This window comes from Geotrypetes seraphini, chromosome 3, assembly GCF_902459505.1.
Source record: "Geotrypetes seraphini chromosome 3, aGeoSer1.1, whole genome shotgun sequence".
NCBI classification, from domain to species: Eukaryota; Metazoa; Chordata; class Amphibia; order Gymnophiona; family Dermophiidae; genus Geotrypetes; species Geotrypetes seraphini.
The window spans coordinates 318,471,159-318,489,758 of NC_047086.1; the positions used below are offsets into that span (position 1 = coordinate 318,471,159).

General features: G+C 45.8%; 1 protein-coding gene across 3 annotated transcripts in view; it reads right to left on the reverse strand.

Moving 5' to 3' along the window:
- Positions 1 to 3,557: 3,557 nt before the first annotated feature.
- MCM8 (minichromosome maintenance 8 homologous recombination repair factor) overlaps positions 3,558 to 18,600 on the reverse strand; it is a 169,259-nt gene continuing 154,216 nt past the window's right edge. For all 3 annotated transcript variants that reach the window (XM_033938266.1, XM_033938265.1, XM_033938264.1), the window contains 2 exons: positions 16,390 to 16,579; positions 3,558 to 5,128 (listed from right to left, as the gene is read on the reverse strand). In XM_033938266.1, coding sequence (XP_033794157.1) covers positions 5,036 to 5,128; positions 16,390 to 16,579 — 283 coding nt within the window. In that variant the 3' untranslated portion in view covers positions 3,558 to 5,035. The remainder of the gene's footprint in view (positions 5,129 to 16,389; positions 16,580 to 18,600) is intronic.

Below are 18,600 nucleotides of genomic sequence, written 5' to 3' on the forward strand. Positions count from 1 at the left end.
AGAAAGGAATGATAAATAGGACCAAGAATAATATAATGCCTTTGTATCACTTCATCATGGTGCAACCTCATTTTTGAGTATTGCATTCAATTCTAGTTGCCATATCTCAAAAAAGATTTAGTGGAATTAGAAAAGGTTCAAAGAAAAGCAACCAAAATGATAGATGGGATGAAACTCCTCTGAGTTAAGGCTAAAGAGGATAGAACTCTTCAGCTTCAAAAAGAGATAGCTGAAGTGGAATATAATTGAGGTCTACAAAATCCTGAGTGGTGCAGAACAGCTAGAAACAAATTTGAGTTTTTACTCTTTCAAAAAGTAGAAAATCTATGGGACATTCAATGAAGTTACATGGGAATACCTTTAAGACAAAAAGGAGGATATATTTTTTCACTCAAAGAATATTTAAACTCTGTAACTTCTTGCTGGAGGATGTGGTATCAGTGGTTAGCATATCTAGGTTTAAAAAAAGTTTGAATAAGTTCCTGGAGGAAAAGTCCATAGCCTGCTACTGAGATATGGACATGTGAGAAGCCGCTGCTTGCCCTGTGATTGGTAGCATGGAATGTTGCTATTATTTGGGTTTTTCTCAGGTACTTGTGATCTGGATTGGCCACTGCTGGGAACAGGATACTGGGATAGATGAACCATTAGTCTGACCCAGTATGGCTATCCTTATTTTTCTTATGATGATACTGAGATCCTTGCCAGTCTCCACACCAACAGTAAGCACAAAATTGATAACCTCAACATCAAATTAAACAAAGTAGTGGACTGGCTACACAAATCATACGTTAAAATGTAACCCAGAAAAGTCAAAGCTCCTGGGTTTTGGTCATGCACACCCACCATCTCTTGAAGTTTCATATCTATGTCTGGTATCCAAATTTCAGCAGGTGATTCACTTAGGGCTCCTTTTACAAAGGCGTGCTAGCGTTTTTAACGCACGCACCAGATTAGCATGCGCTATAGCGCACGCTAGCTGAAAAACTACCGCCTGCTCAAGAGGCGGCAGTAGCGGCTAGTGTGTGCAGCATTTTATCGCACACTATTCCACGTGTTAAGACCCTAACGCGCCTTCGTAAAAGGAGCCCTTAGTTTTAGGTGTCAATTTGAACTGAACCATGTTGTTTAAAGAATGCATCTCTAATGGAGTCAAGGCTAGCTACTTTAAACTCCATTATGATCAATCCCATTCATTATCTATTCTCAGCACGAGCACTTCGTACTATCTTTCATTCCTTGGTTATATCTTCTGCTTGAGGGCATTAGAATTCAAAATATCCATCACCTTCAATTCAGAATTCTGCTGTACTTCTGCTCACACCTCTGAAAAATATGATGTTACACCTCTCCTCTGGAAAGGACACTGGCTTCCCATCACACACCATGGGACTCATTTTCAAAAAAGAAAGATGTCCAAGTGACATAAAAGGGCATATGGACATTTTTCTCTCCAAACCCTTTGAATTACTATTTTTGAAATCCATTTTTTAGATGAATATCTATGCTGTTCATCTAAATCTCAAGGGGGCATGTTAAGAGGTCAAGACTAGGGCGGGCACAATTTAGACATCTGGGCGAGAACTGTTTTTAATAAGTGTGTGCCAAAAAGAGTTATTGTTTTGAGTGAGGAGGAGATTGGCAGAAAAAAATGTTTCTACATTCTCCTGCTGTCTATGGAGAACCAACTACTACTGATCATTTCTATGGGACATTAGATGCATGCAGTTTTGTACACATTATATGCAGGTACTTTTTGTCCCTAGTAAGCTCACAATCTAAGGTTCTTTTTTGTACCTGGATAATGGAGGGATAAGTGACCTGCCCAGGGTCACAATGAGCTTATTTCCAGTGGGAATCAAACTTAGCTCATTGCACCATTGGGTTATGGGTAAGCAACTACATTTTCTTTGTCAACAAACAGGGGATATATAAGCACAGAATGTAATTTTACCAGCAGGTCACCAGATGGTGCTATACTCTCATAGTCTTCCAGTTTTCTTCACTGTAAGGATTAGGAGTTTGTGGTAGTTTCTATTGACTGTTATGGCTCCCTGGCTTTTTTCCCCTAGATAGAGCACTCCCCTCCACCATGACACCTGGAGAATAACTACCAATTTAGCCTCCAGAAAAGCTGCATAATTGAGTCTCAACCATACCCTACCTGAATTGCAAGACAGAAGACTGCAGAAATTCAGGCATAGAAGAATGCAGTTCACTCTGTAAGAAAATGAAGCAACTATTCTGGAGGCAGTAACAACAGAAAGTAAGTAGAGAAAATGAGGTAGGAAGAGGAGGGTGTTTATTAAGCTGGGAGTAAAGCTAATATGGAGATGGGGTGAAACAGAATGGCAGAAGCTGATTAGTGAAAGAAACAGGTGTAGATTGAGACTGGCTATAACGGGGTTAGGAGTGTATAGCGTGGAAATGACGAAGTGAGGTGAAAGTTATGTGGGAATGTAAACTTCATTTTAGTTATACTTCAAGACTCCGGATGATTCAGCACACAGGTGTGCACCTTATCTTCGGCCTAAGGAAAACTGACTGCTTCAAACTTTACTACTGGCTCCCGATTGAGGCCCGCTCACTATTCAAACTGGGTTGCTTCATGTACAAGGCTCTTTATGGCCTCCTAGCAAACTACATAACAGAAGTATTTGAGTTTACCCCCTCCCCCGCCTGCCTTTTGCGCTCCAACTCCATTTTCGCCTACCCTTTTCTGCAAGGAAAACCTAACAAAGCTTACGTAACAAAACTACTATCCTATCAAGCAGCTCATCTCAGTATGGAACTACTACTCATTATAGGGTCGTCTTCGTCATACATGCATTTCAGGTGAGGATTGAAAACATACCTATTCAACAAATTCCTATTAGTGCCCTTTTTGCATGTCTCACACGCTCCTGAAAATGATGGAAAAAGCTCTATGCATAGAATCATTCTTCTCTTACTACCTGTCCTGTCCCCCCCTCCCTTCACCTCTCTCACTATCTTCTTTTGGGTCTCCGTATCTATCTGCACCAGTATTCAAAAGCTGTTCACCTACTTGAGTTCTTGTATTACCAAACCATAATTGTATTTGACTCTGACCTTGACATGATCCAATGTTATTTGTACTTGTATCCTGACCTCTCATGTATGGTCTTCTACTTAATTCCTGTTTACCACATCGAACTTCATGGTGTATTGTGGTATATAAATAAAATTTTATGTTATGCTATCTTTCAGGTCAGCCATGTCAATAGAGAGGGGAATCCCTCTGTCCAGGGCATTGGCTTTTGAGATTTTTTTTTTTTTGCAAAGGCTACTAGCCTAGGTCTATATTGGCCACTCAGAAGTCTTGCAGATTCTACTTCATTTTTGATTTTATCTCATCATTCAATGAATTCTATTACCATTTTTGTCTCCATTGTTTCCAGCAAAAAGTTGACCCAGGAAATGCAAACACCCCTTTTGAACAATCAGTAGATATGAAATGAGACTAAAACGAACTATAAAGCCTACCACTTTAAAATCCACTCTTACAGCAGAGAAAATAAAGATATGAATACAATATGTTCACAAAATTTGACATTTTTTTGTATTTGATAATAATCTGATAAAATCAGATTCACAAGTAGATTCTACTTATATAATGAAATATGTATATTAACATACATAATATACATTTAAAATAAGTTATAGCTTAAACATTTTTATCACCTTTACTATCAATTATGAAGTCAAATATTTAATAAGTTTACTAGCTAATTCGCTGTAGGTTACAGCTGGCTCTAACAGCGAAAATCTATCTGCAATTCCACAAACTTTGCAAATTTTACAAAAACAAAATAACTTATCGGTTAAAATAGCTATACAAAGGATTTTTAGATAACTCTGCTGCCAGTTACATTAGGATCTGCTTATCTTTGTTCTAATTTCTTATTTTATGAACATTTTGAAAGTTCCATCAACCAGCCATTACATATATAAAACAAAGAAATCCAGGCACTGGTATTTAAAGTCACATGTGGGGCTTAAATAGAAATGTAAAGTACAAATACTGCATGAACAACAACAATGAATATAAAGAAAGAAATTATCAAAACTAGGTGTGGCCATTAATAGTATATACCTTTCATTCCCCTTAAAAAGTATAAGATGAACAACAAAATAGAGACCTAGGAATAAAATCCAAAATAGAAAATAGTCAAGAAACAGTTAACTTAGGACTCTGGTTAGGTCTGCTGCTTTAATATGCTGTTCTGTGTTTTCTATAAGTGAATGTAACTTTGGTTAGCGTCTTTCCCATTAGCCATGTGCCACTGACTATCATGCCTCTGAAATTCAGGTCAATGAATCTATCAAGTGGGAACAGCATGCTCTCATTGGTAGGAATCCTCACAAGTATAAATAATCATTGTTTACATATCAAATAATTCCATCTACAAGCCTTTCAAAAATATTTAAAGCATTCTTCAATAAGTAAAACGTTGCATTTAAGACTTATTAGTTGGAGTCTCAATGCACCAAATTAGGTTTACATTTTACAGAAATCTTCTCCACACTTCCTTTCAAGCTGGCCATATTCAATAATGTGGACTGTTTCAATGTAGAGATTTTTGTTAAAAATAAAATTCTTGTTCGGTTCATGCCAAACAGCCATGTGAAGTACTTTTCTGTGCCCAAACACCCTGTTAAAAGAAAGAACCTATTTCATTAAAAATCAGATATTTCATTTTTAATGAATCTATGTTAAATTTAGACTGGGGAATAATTTAAATGCAACTTTTCTCTGGGCATTATAAGTATTAGTGGATTAAGCCCATGCTGTTCAAAGACAACTTAGCTTAGCATTAGAAGAATTCTAACAGGAATTTTCCCCAAACTAACCCCCACTTTTTATCAAGCTGCACTTGAGGTTTTAAGAGAGGACCAGGGAGGTAAGTGCTCCAATGTTCATAGAAATTCTAGTGCAGCTTGATAAAAAGAGCCTTAAATCCTGGCAAAGCCCCTAAATCTATTAAGAAAAGTAGCTTCTGTGAGAACTTTTATGTTACATAGTTTGAAGTTGATAAACTCTTGAGCCTTTCTTCAGAAGGTAGCCTTGGTCATTCAAAGAGCCAACAAAGCTTTCAAAATCAGCCACCTGAAAAGAATGCAATGAAATGTAAAATACAAACAAATATTGAAGCATATGAATAATTTGTAAAAAAACAAACAAACTAGAAGGTATGTGCATCATTCATACAGCACTGTATGTGGCTAGATGGTTATAGAAAGACAGATTAAGCAAAATGTACACAACATGCATAACAAAAGTTAATAAAATGCACAAAGTCTTATGTCCTCAGTCCAAATAGCTTAATCGGAAAGGCAAAGGGGATGGGGTTTTGATATACCACCTTTCTATGGTTAGTTTACATATTATATAGTATAGAAAGCAAATACTTACGAGGGGCATTAAATAATTTATCTACCTCAGTAGGAAAGAAAGTTTAAAAAAAAATTTCAATATACAGTAAAACCTTGGATTGCAAGTAACTTGGTATGCAAGTGTTTTGCAAGACAAGCAAAACATTTTATTAAATTTTAACTTGATAAACAAGCGAGGTCTTGTAATACGAGTACATAGAGTATACACGCGTCACATCATCACAACTGAGCCAATGGTTCTTCTCTCTCTGATGCTGCGGGAATGTAGTGACAGTTCTAAACAAGCAAAGTCTTGCAATACAAGTACATGCAGTATTTTGTATTAAAGTTTTGGGAATGTGGAACGAGTATTTTGGATTACAAGCATGTTTTCGGAATGACTTATGCTCGCAAACCAAGGTTTTACTGTAGGCCCCTGATAGCTCCATAGATTTCATCCATTTTTCCTGCAATTACTTTAACCTCTTTGAAAATAATTCTTCTGTTTGACCTTCAGATCAGGATGTCACAGCTTCCTTGACGTCTTCATCACTTGAAAACAGCTATCCATGGAGAGATTTCTTCAAAACTCAGAACAGAAAATAATCTGATAGAGCCAGGTCAGGACTGCAAGGTAGACAGTTCAGCTGCTGAAACCCACATTCTCAGATGGCAACCTGTGATCATCATGACATGTGTATCGGCATTGTTGCGAAGCAGCAGTATGACTGCTGTGAGTTTTCCTCATCTTTTTTTCCTGATTGACTCCCGCAAAGCAATTATTGTGTTGGCTTAACTCTCCCCAGTTATGGTTGTCTTTTGTAGCATGAACTCCAGAGGGAAAAGTCTTTCATCATCCCAGAAGACAGTTGCTATGACTTTGCCAGCAGATTTTTCTGTCTTGAACTTTTTTTGGGGTGGGGGATGACTTGTACTTCCACTGCATTGACTCCATTTTGGACTCAAAATCTCTGCGACAGACACAAGTCTCATCTCCAGTCACCAAACGATGAAAAAAATTCACTTGGTTTTCACAGAGCATCTCCAAGTTCTCCTGACAACACTGGAGCCTCGTGGCCTTCTGACATGGTGTCAGCATTCTTGGAACCCATCTTGCACTAATCTTGGGCATGCCCAACTTTTCCATACTGTACCTGCTGAGATGCCCATTTCTTCAGCTATTTGGGAAACCTTAATTTGTCTGAGAAAATTAAATCCTTGACTTTCTTGCACATTTCTGTGGAAGTTGCTTCCACAGGCTGTCCAGTGTGAGGGTCATTTTCAATGGACTGTTCTAAAATTTTACTTTGTTGGATGATGGGGCAGACTCACTGCAGTCATGTGTTCATGGATCTCCTCTGGCTTTTTCCCTTTTATGAGAAATTTTATCACTGAATGGTGCAGTGATAAATGTAGCAGTTTCTTACTTGATTCACATGAGGACTCTCCTGAAATCCTGGCTCTTGGAATGTTAGACTTGCACTGAGCTGCAACTTGAGACATGTCACAACATGCATATACTTGTTTCAACATGCTTGTTATTTTCCTTCATACTCAGGTAGATCAATTTTTGAACACCCCTCGTATTTTATACCTGGAGCAATGGAAGGTTAAGCGACCTGCCCAGAGTCACAAAGGAGCTACAATGGGAATTGAACCTGGCTTCCCTTGTATTCAGGACACTGCACTAACCATGAGATTACTTAACAATGAAAGCAATCCACAAGAAACTACAGACTTGTGAAACTGATTGTTAATGACAGCTGAAGCAGAGAGGTACCAGGAGGAGTTACAGCTTAGAAGTTACTAAAATGCTCTGCATAATCAGCAAGTTTTGAGGCAGGATTTGGAGGTGGAGACAAGGATAATTTAGCACATGCAGAAAGTGCTATAAAAGTAGAATGAGGTGGCAGCAAATTAGAAAGAAGATTGGGAATTGAACAGAGGTCATATAGAGTGCATAAAATGTAGGGATGAAGGAGAAATTAGGTTCTTACCTGCTAATTTACTTTCTTTTAGCTTCTCCAGACCAGTAGAGGTTAACTTTACGAATGGGTATATATCTAATCATGACCAGCAGGTGGAGACTGAAAACAAAACTTTGGGACAGTATATCCTAGCCCCTCCTCTCTATTTCCCTCAGTCTGCCGAATAGCCAAGCAGAACCAAGAACTGGAAAACAACAGAGAGAAAAAACAATACTCCGAAAGGAGTAACAAATAACATACCCAAAATGCTGTTGGAAAATGCAGAGGAGAAATTCCCGAAGGAAGAATGTCCCCACAGCTCGCCAGCTAAGCCAGCCGAGCCACAGCCGCTGTTCTTCAATTCTCCCCGGCCCTAGAAAAATACTAGAACCCGCAGCAAAAACCAAAAACTGCCCGCGCAACAGCCCCAACAACAACAACAACAGACAGGGTGGGGACCTCTACTGGTCTGGAGAAGCTAAAAGAAAGTAAATTAGCAGGTAAGAACCTAATTTCTCCTTCTTTAGCACTCTCCAGACCAGTAGAGGTTAACTTTACGAATGGGACGTACCAAAGCAGTCCCTCTCACGGGCGGGACCCCCGAAGGGCCGATACCAGTACACGCTCACCGAACACCGTGTCCCGACGCGCCTGCACATCAACCCGATAATGACGAACAAAGGAATGCAAGGAGGACCAAACCGCAGCCTTACAAATATCCACTGGAGGCACGAGCGACGACTCAGCCCAAGAAGCCGCCTGACCCCGAGTGGAATGAGCCTTGAGAAACTCCGGAACAGGCTGCTGTTTCAGAAGATAAGCGGAAGCAATCGTCTCCTTGATCCAGCGCGCAATAGTAGCCTTAGAAGCGCCAGCTCCCCGACGAGGACCCGCCAGGAGGACAAAGAGATGATCGGACTTCCGGAATTCCTGGGTCCGCTGCACATAAGAGCGAAGGACCCGACCGACATCCAACTTGCGCAGCTGCCGTTGCTCAGAAGAGCCCTCCCGACCACCCAAGACCGGGAGAACCACCGATTGATTGACATGAAAAGGAGAAACAACCTTAGGCAGAAAGGAAGGAACAGGCCGCAAGACGACCCGCTCCCTAGAAAACTCCAAGAAGGGAGCCCTACAAGAGAAAGCCTGCAGCTCAGAAACACGCCTAGCAGAAGTAATGGCCACCAAAAAGACCGCCTTCAAAGTAAGGTCCTTCAAAGAACAGTCATCCAAGGGCTCGAAAGGCGGACGCACCAAAACAGAGAGAACCAGATTAAGATCCCAAGAGGGAACCGAGGGCCGTAGGGGAGGCCTAAGCAACTTGGCCGCCCGCAAAAACCGAATCACATCAGGAAGAGCCGATAAACGCTGACCTGACACCAACCCTCGAAAAGCCGAAAGGGCCGCAAGATGAACCCGGAGAGAAGACCAAGCCAGGCCTCTATCCAGGCCATCCTGCAAGAACTCCAGAATGTTAGGCAGAGAAGCGCGAAAAGAGGTCACTCCCCGCGCCCGACACCATTCCTCAAAGAGACGCCAAACCCGCACATAAGCCCGAGAGGTAGAAAGCCTCCGGGACCCCAACAGTGTAGAGATCACCTTGTCTGAATATCCCTTCTTGCTAAGGCGACCCCTTTCAAGAGCCACGCCGTAAGACAGAAGGGAGACGGGTCGAACATGGGAATGGGACCCTGCATCAGAAGGTCGTCCGAGAGAGGCAGAGGAAGAGGATCCGCTACCAGGTGCCTCACCAGATCCGCATACCACGGACGGCGAGGCCAATCCGGCGCCACCAGCACCACCAAACCCGGATGGTGAACAATGCGAAGAAGCACTCTGCCCACCAGCGGCCAAGGAGGGAACACATACAACAGCCCCTCCGTTGGCCACTGCTGGACCAGAGCATCCAGACCCTCGGCCAGACCGTCCCTGCGACGACTGAAGAAGCGGAGCACTTTGGCGTTGCCACCCGTGGCCATCAGGTCCATCAGGGGCTGCCCCCAAGCCTGCACTATCAACTGAAACGCCTCGGCGCCGAGACACCACTCTCCTGGATCTAGGAAGTGACGACTGAGGAAGTCTGCCTGAACATTTTCTACTCCGGCTATATGAGAGGCCGAGAGGTCCAGCAGATGGGATTCCGCCCAAACCATGAGCAGAGCCGCCTCCTGCGCCACCTGAGTGCTCTTGGTGCCCCCCTGACGATTGACATAAGCCACCGCCGTGGCATTGTCCGACAGCACTCTGACCGACTTGCCCAGCAACAGGGAGTGGAAAGCCAACAGCGCCAGACGGACCGCTCTGGTCTCCAACACGTTGATCGACCAGGCGGCCTCCTCCGCAGACCAGGTGCCCTGAGCTGAGTGACCCAAACATTGAGCCCCCCAACCCAGGAGACTCGCATCCGTCAGGAGCACCGTCCACTGCGGGAGATCCAGACCCACCCCCTGAACTAGGTGAGGGGTCTGGAGCCACCAACGCAGACTGCAGCGCGCCAAGCCTCGCAGGGGAACCGGAACATCCATCCCGTGCCTCTGGGGAGACCACCTCCGGAGCAGAGCATACTGGAGAGGACGCATGTGGGCCCGCGCCCACCTCACCACGTCCAGGGACGCCGCCATCGACCCCAAGACCTGGAGGAAATCTCGCGCCCGAGGACACCGGGACGCCAAAAGCAGGCGAATCTGAGATTGCAATTTGCTCACCCGGCCCTCTGGGAGGAAGACCTTCCCCAAGGAGGTGTCGAACAGCACCCCTAGGTACTCCAGACGCTGAGCCGGGACCAACCGACTCTTGGAAAGGTTGACCACCCAGCCCAGCGACCGGAGAAACTCCACCACCCGAGCAGTAACCCGGGAGCTTTCCTGCAACGACTTCGCCCGAATTAACCAGTCGTCCAGGTAGGGGTGTACCAGGATGCCCTCCGACCGCAAGGCTGCCGCGACGACCACCATCACCTTGGTGAACGTCCGAGGAGCCGTGGCCAGCCCAAAGGGAAGCGCACAGAACTGAAAGTGCCGACCCAAGATCGCAAAGCGCAGGAAACGCTGATGAGAGGCCCGAATGGGAACATGCAAGTAGGCCTCCGTCAGATCGAGAGAAGTGAGAAACTCCCCCGGCTGAACCGCCAGAATGACCGACCGCAGAGTTTCCATACGGAAAGAGGGAATCTTGAGAGCCCTGTTGACCCCTTTCAAATCGAGGATGGGCCGAAAAGTCCCCTCCTTCTTGGGCACCACAAAGTAAATGGAGTACCTGCCCGTGCCCCACTCCGGAGGGGGCACCGGAACAACTGCCCTGAGATCTAGCAAGCGCTGAAGGGTCTGGCGAAAAGCCTGCGTCTTCCCCGGAGTCTGACATGGAGAAGCGAGGAAAAAATCCGGCAGAGAGCGGGCGAACTCCAGGGCATAACCGTCCCGCACCACCTCCAGGACCCACTGATCGGACGTGATCTCGGCCCATTTGGGGAAAAATTCGCGCAGCCGGGCCCCCACCGGAACCAAAGGGGGCGCCGGCAAGGCGTCATTGTGCAGGACGGGAAGCGGGGGAACCGGCGGAGGGATTCCCTGCCCCCCGACGGGCCCCCCGAAAGGGCTGCATGCGCTGGAAGAACCGACCCTGGGAAAATCCCGGAGACTGGAAAGAAGCAGCCCCACGCCCAGGGCGATATTTGCGAAAATCCCGCAAACGCCCCCGGGCCGCACCCCCCCGAGACGCCGGGCGGGCACGGTCCTCCGGCAGACGGGGAACTTTCGAGTCCGACAGAGTCTGAATCAACTTATCCAAGTCCTCTCCAAACAAAAACGACCCCCGAAAGGGAAATTTAGTAAGCTTAGCTTTGGACGCAGCATCCGCCGCCCAAGCGCGCAGCCACAACACACGCCTTGCGGCCACGCCAAAAGCCATAGACTTAGCCGAGATCCGCACCAAGTCATATAGAGCATCTGAGAGGAATGAGGCCGCCATCTCAATCTTCGCTACCTCCTGATCCACCAGAGACCAGTCGTCAGACTCTCGATCCAAAACCCGCTCCGCCCACCGAAACACGGCGCGAGCGACCAGTCCCCCACAAATAGCCGCCTGGACCCCAAAGGCAGAGACCTGAAAATTTTGCTTAAGGATGCTCTCCAATTTGCGCTCCTCAGGGTCCCGCAAGGCAGAACCGCCCTCAACAGGCACGGTATGCCGCTTGGAAATTGCCGAGACCACCGCATCCACGACTGGCGAAGCTAACGTAGCCCGATCCCCTTCAGGAATGGGATACAGGCGAGCCATGCTGCGCGCCAGCCGAAACGGCGTCTCCGGCGTTTTCCACTGCTCCAGAATAATATCCCGAATATCCTGATGCATAGGAAAAGAGCGGGAAACGGAACGGATCCCCCGTAACAGGGGGTCCCCCACACGCGGAGTCTCCGGCGGCGCGTCCTCAAAACGCAAAACCGAAGAAACCTGCTGAATAAGGTCAGGCAGCTCATCTTTCTGAAAAAGGCGCACCACGGACGCCTCGTCACTGGAGAACGGGAAATCCGACAACCCGCCGCCAGCTTCCGTCCCCTCCAGAGAGTCCTGGAACTCCTCAGAAGGGTCCAGGTCCTCCTCCAGACCGACCCGTTCCTCCGACCACAAATTCTCGTCCCACGACACCCGCAGACGCTTGGACAAGGGAGGCGGCGGAGGGGACGTCACGCCAGACGAAAGAGGCAAAGCCGCAGGGAGCGCGGAGGAAACCCCACCCCCCGAAACCCCCTGGGCGCAACCGGGACCCCCAGCCGCCTGAAAATAGGCTCTGCATAAAGAAAAGAAAAATTCAGGAGAAAAACCCCCCGAGGGTCCCAAGGGACTCCCTGCCACAGCAGGGGACCCAGCAGAACCTTGCCCCTGCATAGTCAAAACAGGGGGAAGGTCACCTGAGGTGGAAGACAAAATGGAGGGGCCAGACAGAGAAGATGGCGGTTTTCCCGCCAAAAAAGCTCCCTCCATAGCCTGAAGCGGCTGAGAAACCTGAATAGTCTCAGCCGCTAAAGCAGGCAAGCCGGCATCAGCTGTCAAAAAATCAGCTGAGAGGGAATCCTCTAAAACCCGACCGTCGGCGGTTTGGGGAATCCCTCCGTGGGCGGACGGAGAAGACCGGGCTTCCCCACCGTTCCCTGCCGACTCGCGAGGCACCATCGGCGGGGAGCTCTGGGCGCCTGCAGCCGCTGCCGACGGAGCTCCTCCACCACACCGGCCTGAACACCGCTTGCACAGGCCGGCCGCGAGTGCCTCGCGTCTGGAGCACAATGAGCACTTTTTCCCTTTAGAAGTGCTCATTGCTCCATACGCGACCTAGCTGCAAAAAAGTGCCGGTTAGTTGAAAAAATACAGTAAAATACAGTTTTCTTAAAGGGATACAACCCTCCAGACCAGCACTACCTCAGGATTTTTTTTTTTTTTTTTTACAGAACAGACTCCACAGGCTCTCAAAGCAATATGCCTTGCTTGATTTAGGGGGCAAGGCTTACTGCTGAGGCTCCTCTAAAAAAATGTGGGGAGGTGGAGGAAGTGGGGGGAGGGACCCCGCTCGTGACCCGCCGGGTTTGACACCCCCGAGGTCAGACGAACCCCCAAACAGAGTCCGCCCAAGCTCCGTCCGGCTAAAAACAGGGACAATAAACCCCCTAAACAAATTCCAACAGCCCTACCAAGGGAGATGGGTACAGATCACTCAACACCTGCTGGAGACTGAAAGAAGACTGAGGGAAATAGAGAGGAGGGGCTAGGATATACTGTCCCAAAGTTTTGTTTTCAGTCTCCACCTGCTGGTCATGATTAGATATATACCCATTCGTAAAGTTAACCTCTACTGGTCTGGAGAGTGCTAAAGAAATACAATATAAGGCAAGGGCATTCAAGTTTCAGAAATCCATGCATCTATAGTTTGATATATGATTAGAAATCAATGTGAGCCAGCTACAAGAATATTTTAGCCTGTTCTGGCATAATTTATACAAATCAAAATCTATGAATCTCTTCTGAAATAATAATAAAAAATTATGACTTCATATTATTCAAATAGCTCTACAATTCTAAAAGATCATATGGGCATATTAAATAAAACATTTTTTTGCTAAAAAAATCTTAAATTGGTTGAATCCTGAGGTCAGGTAAGCTGAACATCAGATGTCTCAATATAAAGCCAAAGTAGAAAGAAAGCTTGAAAATACACTAAAAATATTTCACAAAAGATGGAAAACTACACGATGGACAGGGAAACACTGGACTAGTCCTACATATCAACTGTACTGAGACAGAGACTATGTCTGAATTCAAAAGGGCCTGGGACAGGCACGTGGGATCTCTTGGAGAGAGAAAGAGATAATGGTTACTGCGGATGGGCAGACTAGATGGACCATTTGGCCTTTATCTGCCATCATGTTTCTATGTTTCAACTGTTCTTAATAGCAAGAATCTTTTATAGAGGGCTTCACTAAATAACCTACCATGGGAAATGCAATAGGTGTATCCTGTATAAAATGAAGTGCCTTAAACTTAATGCCATAAGAAACTCTCACTAGAGAGTTGCGCGGGGACAGAAATCCCACCCGTCCCCGCCAAAGTCCCACCCGTCCCCACCCGTCCCCGTGAGGAATTCCACCCGTCCCCATGAGGAATCCCTCTGTCCCCACCCGTCCCCGCGAGGAATCCCCTCCGTCCCCACCCGTCCCCGCGAGGAATCCCCTCCGTCCCCGCCCGTCCATATAAACTTCAGAAATAGTTATTTCATTTAATTATGCTACTGAATTAAAGGCTCTGGTAGAAACCCATTTACAAATAAGCAAAAAGACTTTATTAATTTGAAAATATTAATTGGGAAGAATACATACTTTGCAAATGGGTTTCTACCAGAGCCTCTAATGTTTATAAATTTTTATCAACACAACTAATATACTACTTTATCCTGAAGCAAAATAAAAAAAAAGAAATATAATTCTTTTCCTACCTTTGTTGCCTGGTTTCTGCTTTCCTCATGTTCTCATTCAATTCCTTCCATCCACTGTCTCTCTTCCTTCTGCATCTTCCATTTGCTCTGTTACTGTGCCTCTCCCTTTCTTCCCCCTTCCAAATTGGTCTGGCACCCATCTTCTTCTCTCCGCTCCCCCCATAGTCTGGCATCTGTCTTCTTCCCTGCCAGCGTCTTCTCCCTACTCTCTCTTCCCCATTTCCTTTCAGCGTCCTTCTCCCCCATCTTCCCCATGTCCTGTCAGCGTCCTTCTCCCTCTCTGTCTTCCCCATGGCCTTTCAGCGTCCTTCTCCCCCCTCTGCTTCCCCATGTCCTTTCAGCGTCCTTCTCCCTCTCTGTCTTCCCCATGGCCTTTCAGCGTCCTTCTCCATCCCCCCCGTCTTCCCCATGTCCTTTCAGCGTCCTTCTCCACCCCTTTGTCTTCCCCATGTCCTTTCAGCGTCCTTCTCCACCCCTTTGTCTTCCCCATGTGCTTTCAGCGTCCTTCTCCCTCCTCTGTCTTCAAGTGCTTTCAGAGTCCTTCCCCCCCCTCCTCCCGTCTTCCCCATGGCCTTTCAGCGTCCTTCTCCCCACTCCTTCTCTACCGCCCTGGGTGCAGCACAGCCGGCCAGGTCCCCTTACTTTTGTGGCACTTCCCCGACCGACTGACAACAGCCCCGGTCCGACAAACCTCCCTGCCCTTAACTGCGAATCTAAATTACCTTATTACAGCTGCTGTAAGAAGATAATTTAGATTCGCGGCTACAGGGCAGGGAGGATTGTCGGACCGGGGCTGTTGTCGGTCGGTCGGGGAAGTGCCACAAAAGTAAGGGGACCTGGCCGGCTGTGCTGCAACCGGGGCGGGGTGTGGCGGGGCGGACCGCCCCCTCCCTTGGTAGCCACTCGAACCGCGAGGCTACTCTCCTCCTTACCTGCACTGCCTGCAGCAGAGCCAAACGGAAGTCTTCCCGACGTCAGCGCTGACGTCGGGAAGACTTCCATTCGGCTCTGTGCTGCAAGCAGAGAAGGTAGGGAGAAGAGCCGCGCGACTGAGTACATCCAGCCCCGCAGGAACCCCGCGACCCTCGGAGGCGTCCCCACGGGATCCCCGCGACCCTAGGGGGCGTCCCCACGGGATCCCCGCGACCCTAGGGGGCGTCCCCACGGGATCCCCGCGACCCTAGGGGCGTCCCCACGGGATCCCCGCGACCCAAAGGGGGAACCCGCGGGTCCCGCGGGATTCCCGTCGTCCCCGTTCCCGTGCAGCTCTCTAACTCTCACCCTTTTATTTTAAATGTATTTAAGAATGCTTTGTGCAATATAACAGAATCAATATAAATTAAGCCAAGGGAAATCTTACCTCACCAATTGGATATCATTTTTTTTGAAGGTGTGAGTAAACATGTGGTAAAGGTGAGTAAGTTGATGTAGTGTATCTAGTTTTTGAAAAAGCTTTTGTCAAAAGTCCCTCTTGAGAGACTCCTGAAAAAATTAAAAAGTCAAGAGATAGGCAGCAATGTTCTGTTGTGGATTGGGAACTGGTTAAAAGACAGAAAACAGAATAATGTTAAATGACCACTTCTCTCAGTGAAGAAAGGTGACTAGTAGAGTACTACAGGGATCTTTGCTGGGACCAGTGCTTTTCAACATAAATGATTTGAAAATGGGAATGTAGAGTGAGATGATTAAAGGCCTTACTCTTCAATAGGTACAGCAATGGCATGGATGGGATAAGGTAAAAAAAAAAATATCATGGGTTTATGTACAATTTGTGAAAATCAATAGGAGCCTGGTGAGTAAAAGTCATGGAAGAAAGGGAGTGGAAAGAGAAGGTGGAAGAAAAGCAGGAAAGAATGGCAACGGGAGAGAAACAAAAAAAAAGCGGGGATAGGGAAATGAGCAAGAAAAATGTGCTGGGAAAAATGTTTCTTTCCAATAAACTTGATTGCTCCCTTGGCACTGTACACTGGCATCAAAAATCTATGATAGGCCTACACTGCAACAATTTAAAATCTGTATGAATTTATAATTGCCTTTGCAATACTTCACCTTTATCTGCATCTCCTTTGCAATCTGCCGAAGTTCTTGAAACTCAAATAGGTTGTTGTAAGTTCTTTCTACAATGCTGTTTAGAGCAGAAACAAATCTTTTTGCTTGTGATCTATTGCTCATTCCTGAGCCATGCTGAGAGCGCTCAAAGTCCAGTTTCCCAAACTCATCAGAATAGGTGCCTAACAAGCTAACACCAAATGAGATTGTGTAAGTATATTGTACAAACCATTCTCACCTAAGCAGCTTTTACCTAAAGAATTCTCATAATTTAATTTTGCAGTTTTACAGGAGGCATATGGGGCTGGGATACTTTCTTTCTGTGGAAGGAATTCTACAAAGTTAATGCCCAGTTACAAGAAGAACGTTTTAATAAGACAATTTAAATTCAAATGTATATTCAGTGACATTATCCATTTTAGTAGCCACTAGGTATCCACAATAAGTTGAAACATCCAAATTAGATATGTCAGATGATACCTTCTATTTCTTTGTCTCACTTAAATATTAATTTAGATATTAGTGGCTGAATATTGCCTTTTAGTCATATAAATTACACACAAGTTGTTAAAAAGCATACAGATTGTGACACATTGCAGGCAGATCTTAGGAAATTTGAAGACTGGGTGTCCAAGCAAAATGATGCATATTGAGAATAACCCAAATCACAGTTCCGGATGCTAGGGTTCATCTAGGGGGTAAGTGCCCAAGAAAGGGATCTGGGTGTCATTGTAGACAATATGATGAAACCTTCCGCCCAATGTGCATTGCGGTAAAAGGTTGTGGTAAAAGCGGATAGTGTAGCTGGTTTTAAGAACGGTTTGAACAACTTCCTGGAGGAAAAGTCCATAATCTATTATTAAGACATGGGGGTAGCCTCTGCTTGCTCTGAATCGGTAGCATGGAATGTTGCTACTCTTTGGATTTTGGCCAGGCATTAGTGACCTGGATTGGCCACCGTGAGAACGGGCTTTTGGGCTTGATGGACCATTGGTCTGACCCAGTAAGGCTATTCTTATGTTCTTATATGCCTTTTATAAACCTGGAGATAAGCAAATGGTTGGAAATCTGTTTTCTTTCATACTTAACAGCAATATTTGGCTTTAAGTCAATGTTAAAACTAAGACATGAGTGAGAAGGTAGCGGAATTAAATCAGCAGTCATGGAAAGGGGCCTGTGATGGTATTCATGTGGTTGATGGCACTCTACTATGCAACTGTGGTCTATTCATGCTAGTAAAAACATTCTGGTGGAGTGTCTTCTGAAAGCCAATGCATCTCCTACCTCTTGAGATACTGGCAGGTTCTGCCTTTTAACATCTAGGCCATGAAGGTCAGGACTTCATGCTGAGGTGTAGGAATTGCCTGATTTACTGTTAGAAATGTGGGTAATTCCTGAGCTGTATTGGTTGCTCCCGTGTGAGGGGAGAGTAGATAAGAGAACCAGATTTACCTTAGCCAGTGTAGCTATCAGTATGCCTTGTCTCAAGATACTTTCTGGAGGATTCTGAACATCAGTAGAAAAAGTGGAAATATTTTTTTTAAAAATCCCAAAATAAAACAATTCTTTGCTCCAAAATATTAACACCACATTGTGTGATGCCTAACCCCACCACAAGCCAGCTGGCAGGAGGAATGCCCACTCACTCCCCGTGACCATCCCCAAACCCCCTCACACTGTCCACGGCAGGAGGGATGTCTACTCCCTCCTGCCACAAACTGCGAAACAATCCCCGGCAGGATGCCAACTCCCTTCTGCCAGCACACCTCCCCCCACAACATCCCCGGCAGGAGGGATGCCCACTTCCTCCTGCCGCAAACCGCGAAACAATCACCTGCAGGAGGGATGCTCGAATGGATACTCACTCTCTTCTGCCAGCACCCCCCCACACAACATCCCTGGCAGGAGGGATGCCCTTTTTGTGCTGCATTAAATGCATGTTAGCCTCTAACTCAGCTTAGTAAACAGGCCCTTATGTTTGCACTTAATTTCTAATTCGGAATTAAAACTCAGAATACTTCCATTTGAAAAAATAAAGAAACTATACGTTGAATATAAATTACACTAATCTGGCAAGAATAATGTTTACAATGTTATAAACACTCCACTTTCATTGATCACCTTATAATACCATAATATGTAAATTTATAAATATTAACTTCACAATCTGGTAAGTGCTTAATAGTGAACGCTCAGACCCACAACTATAAC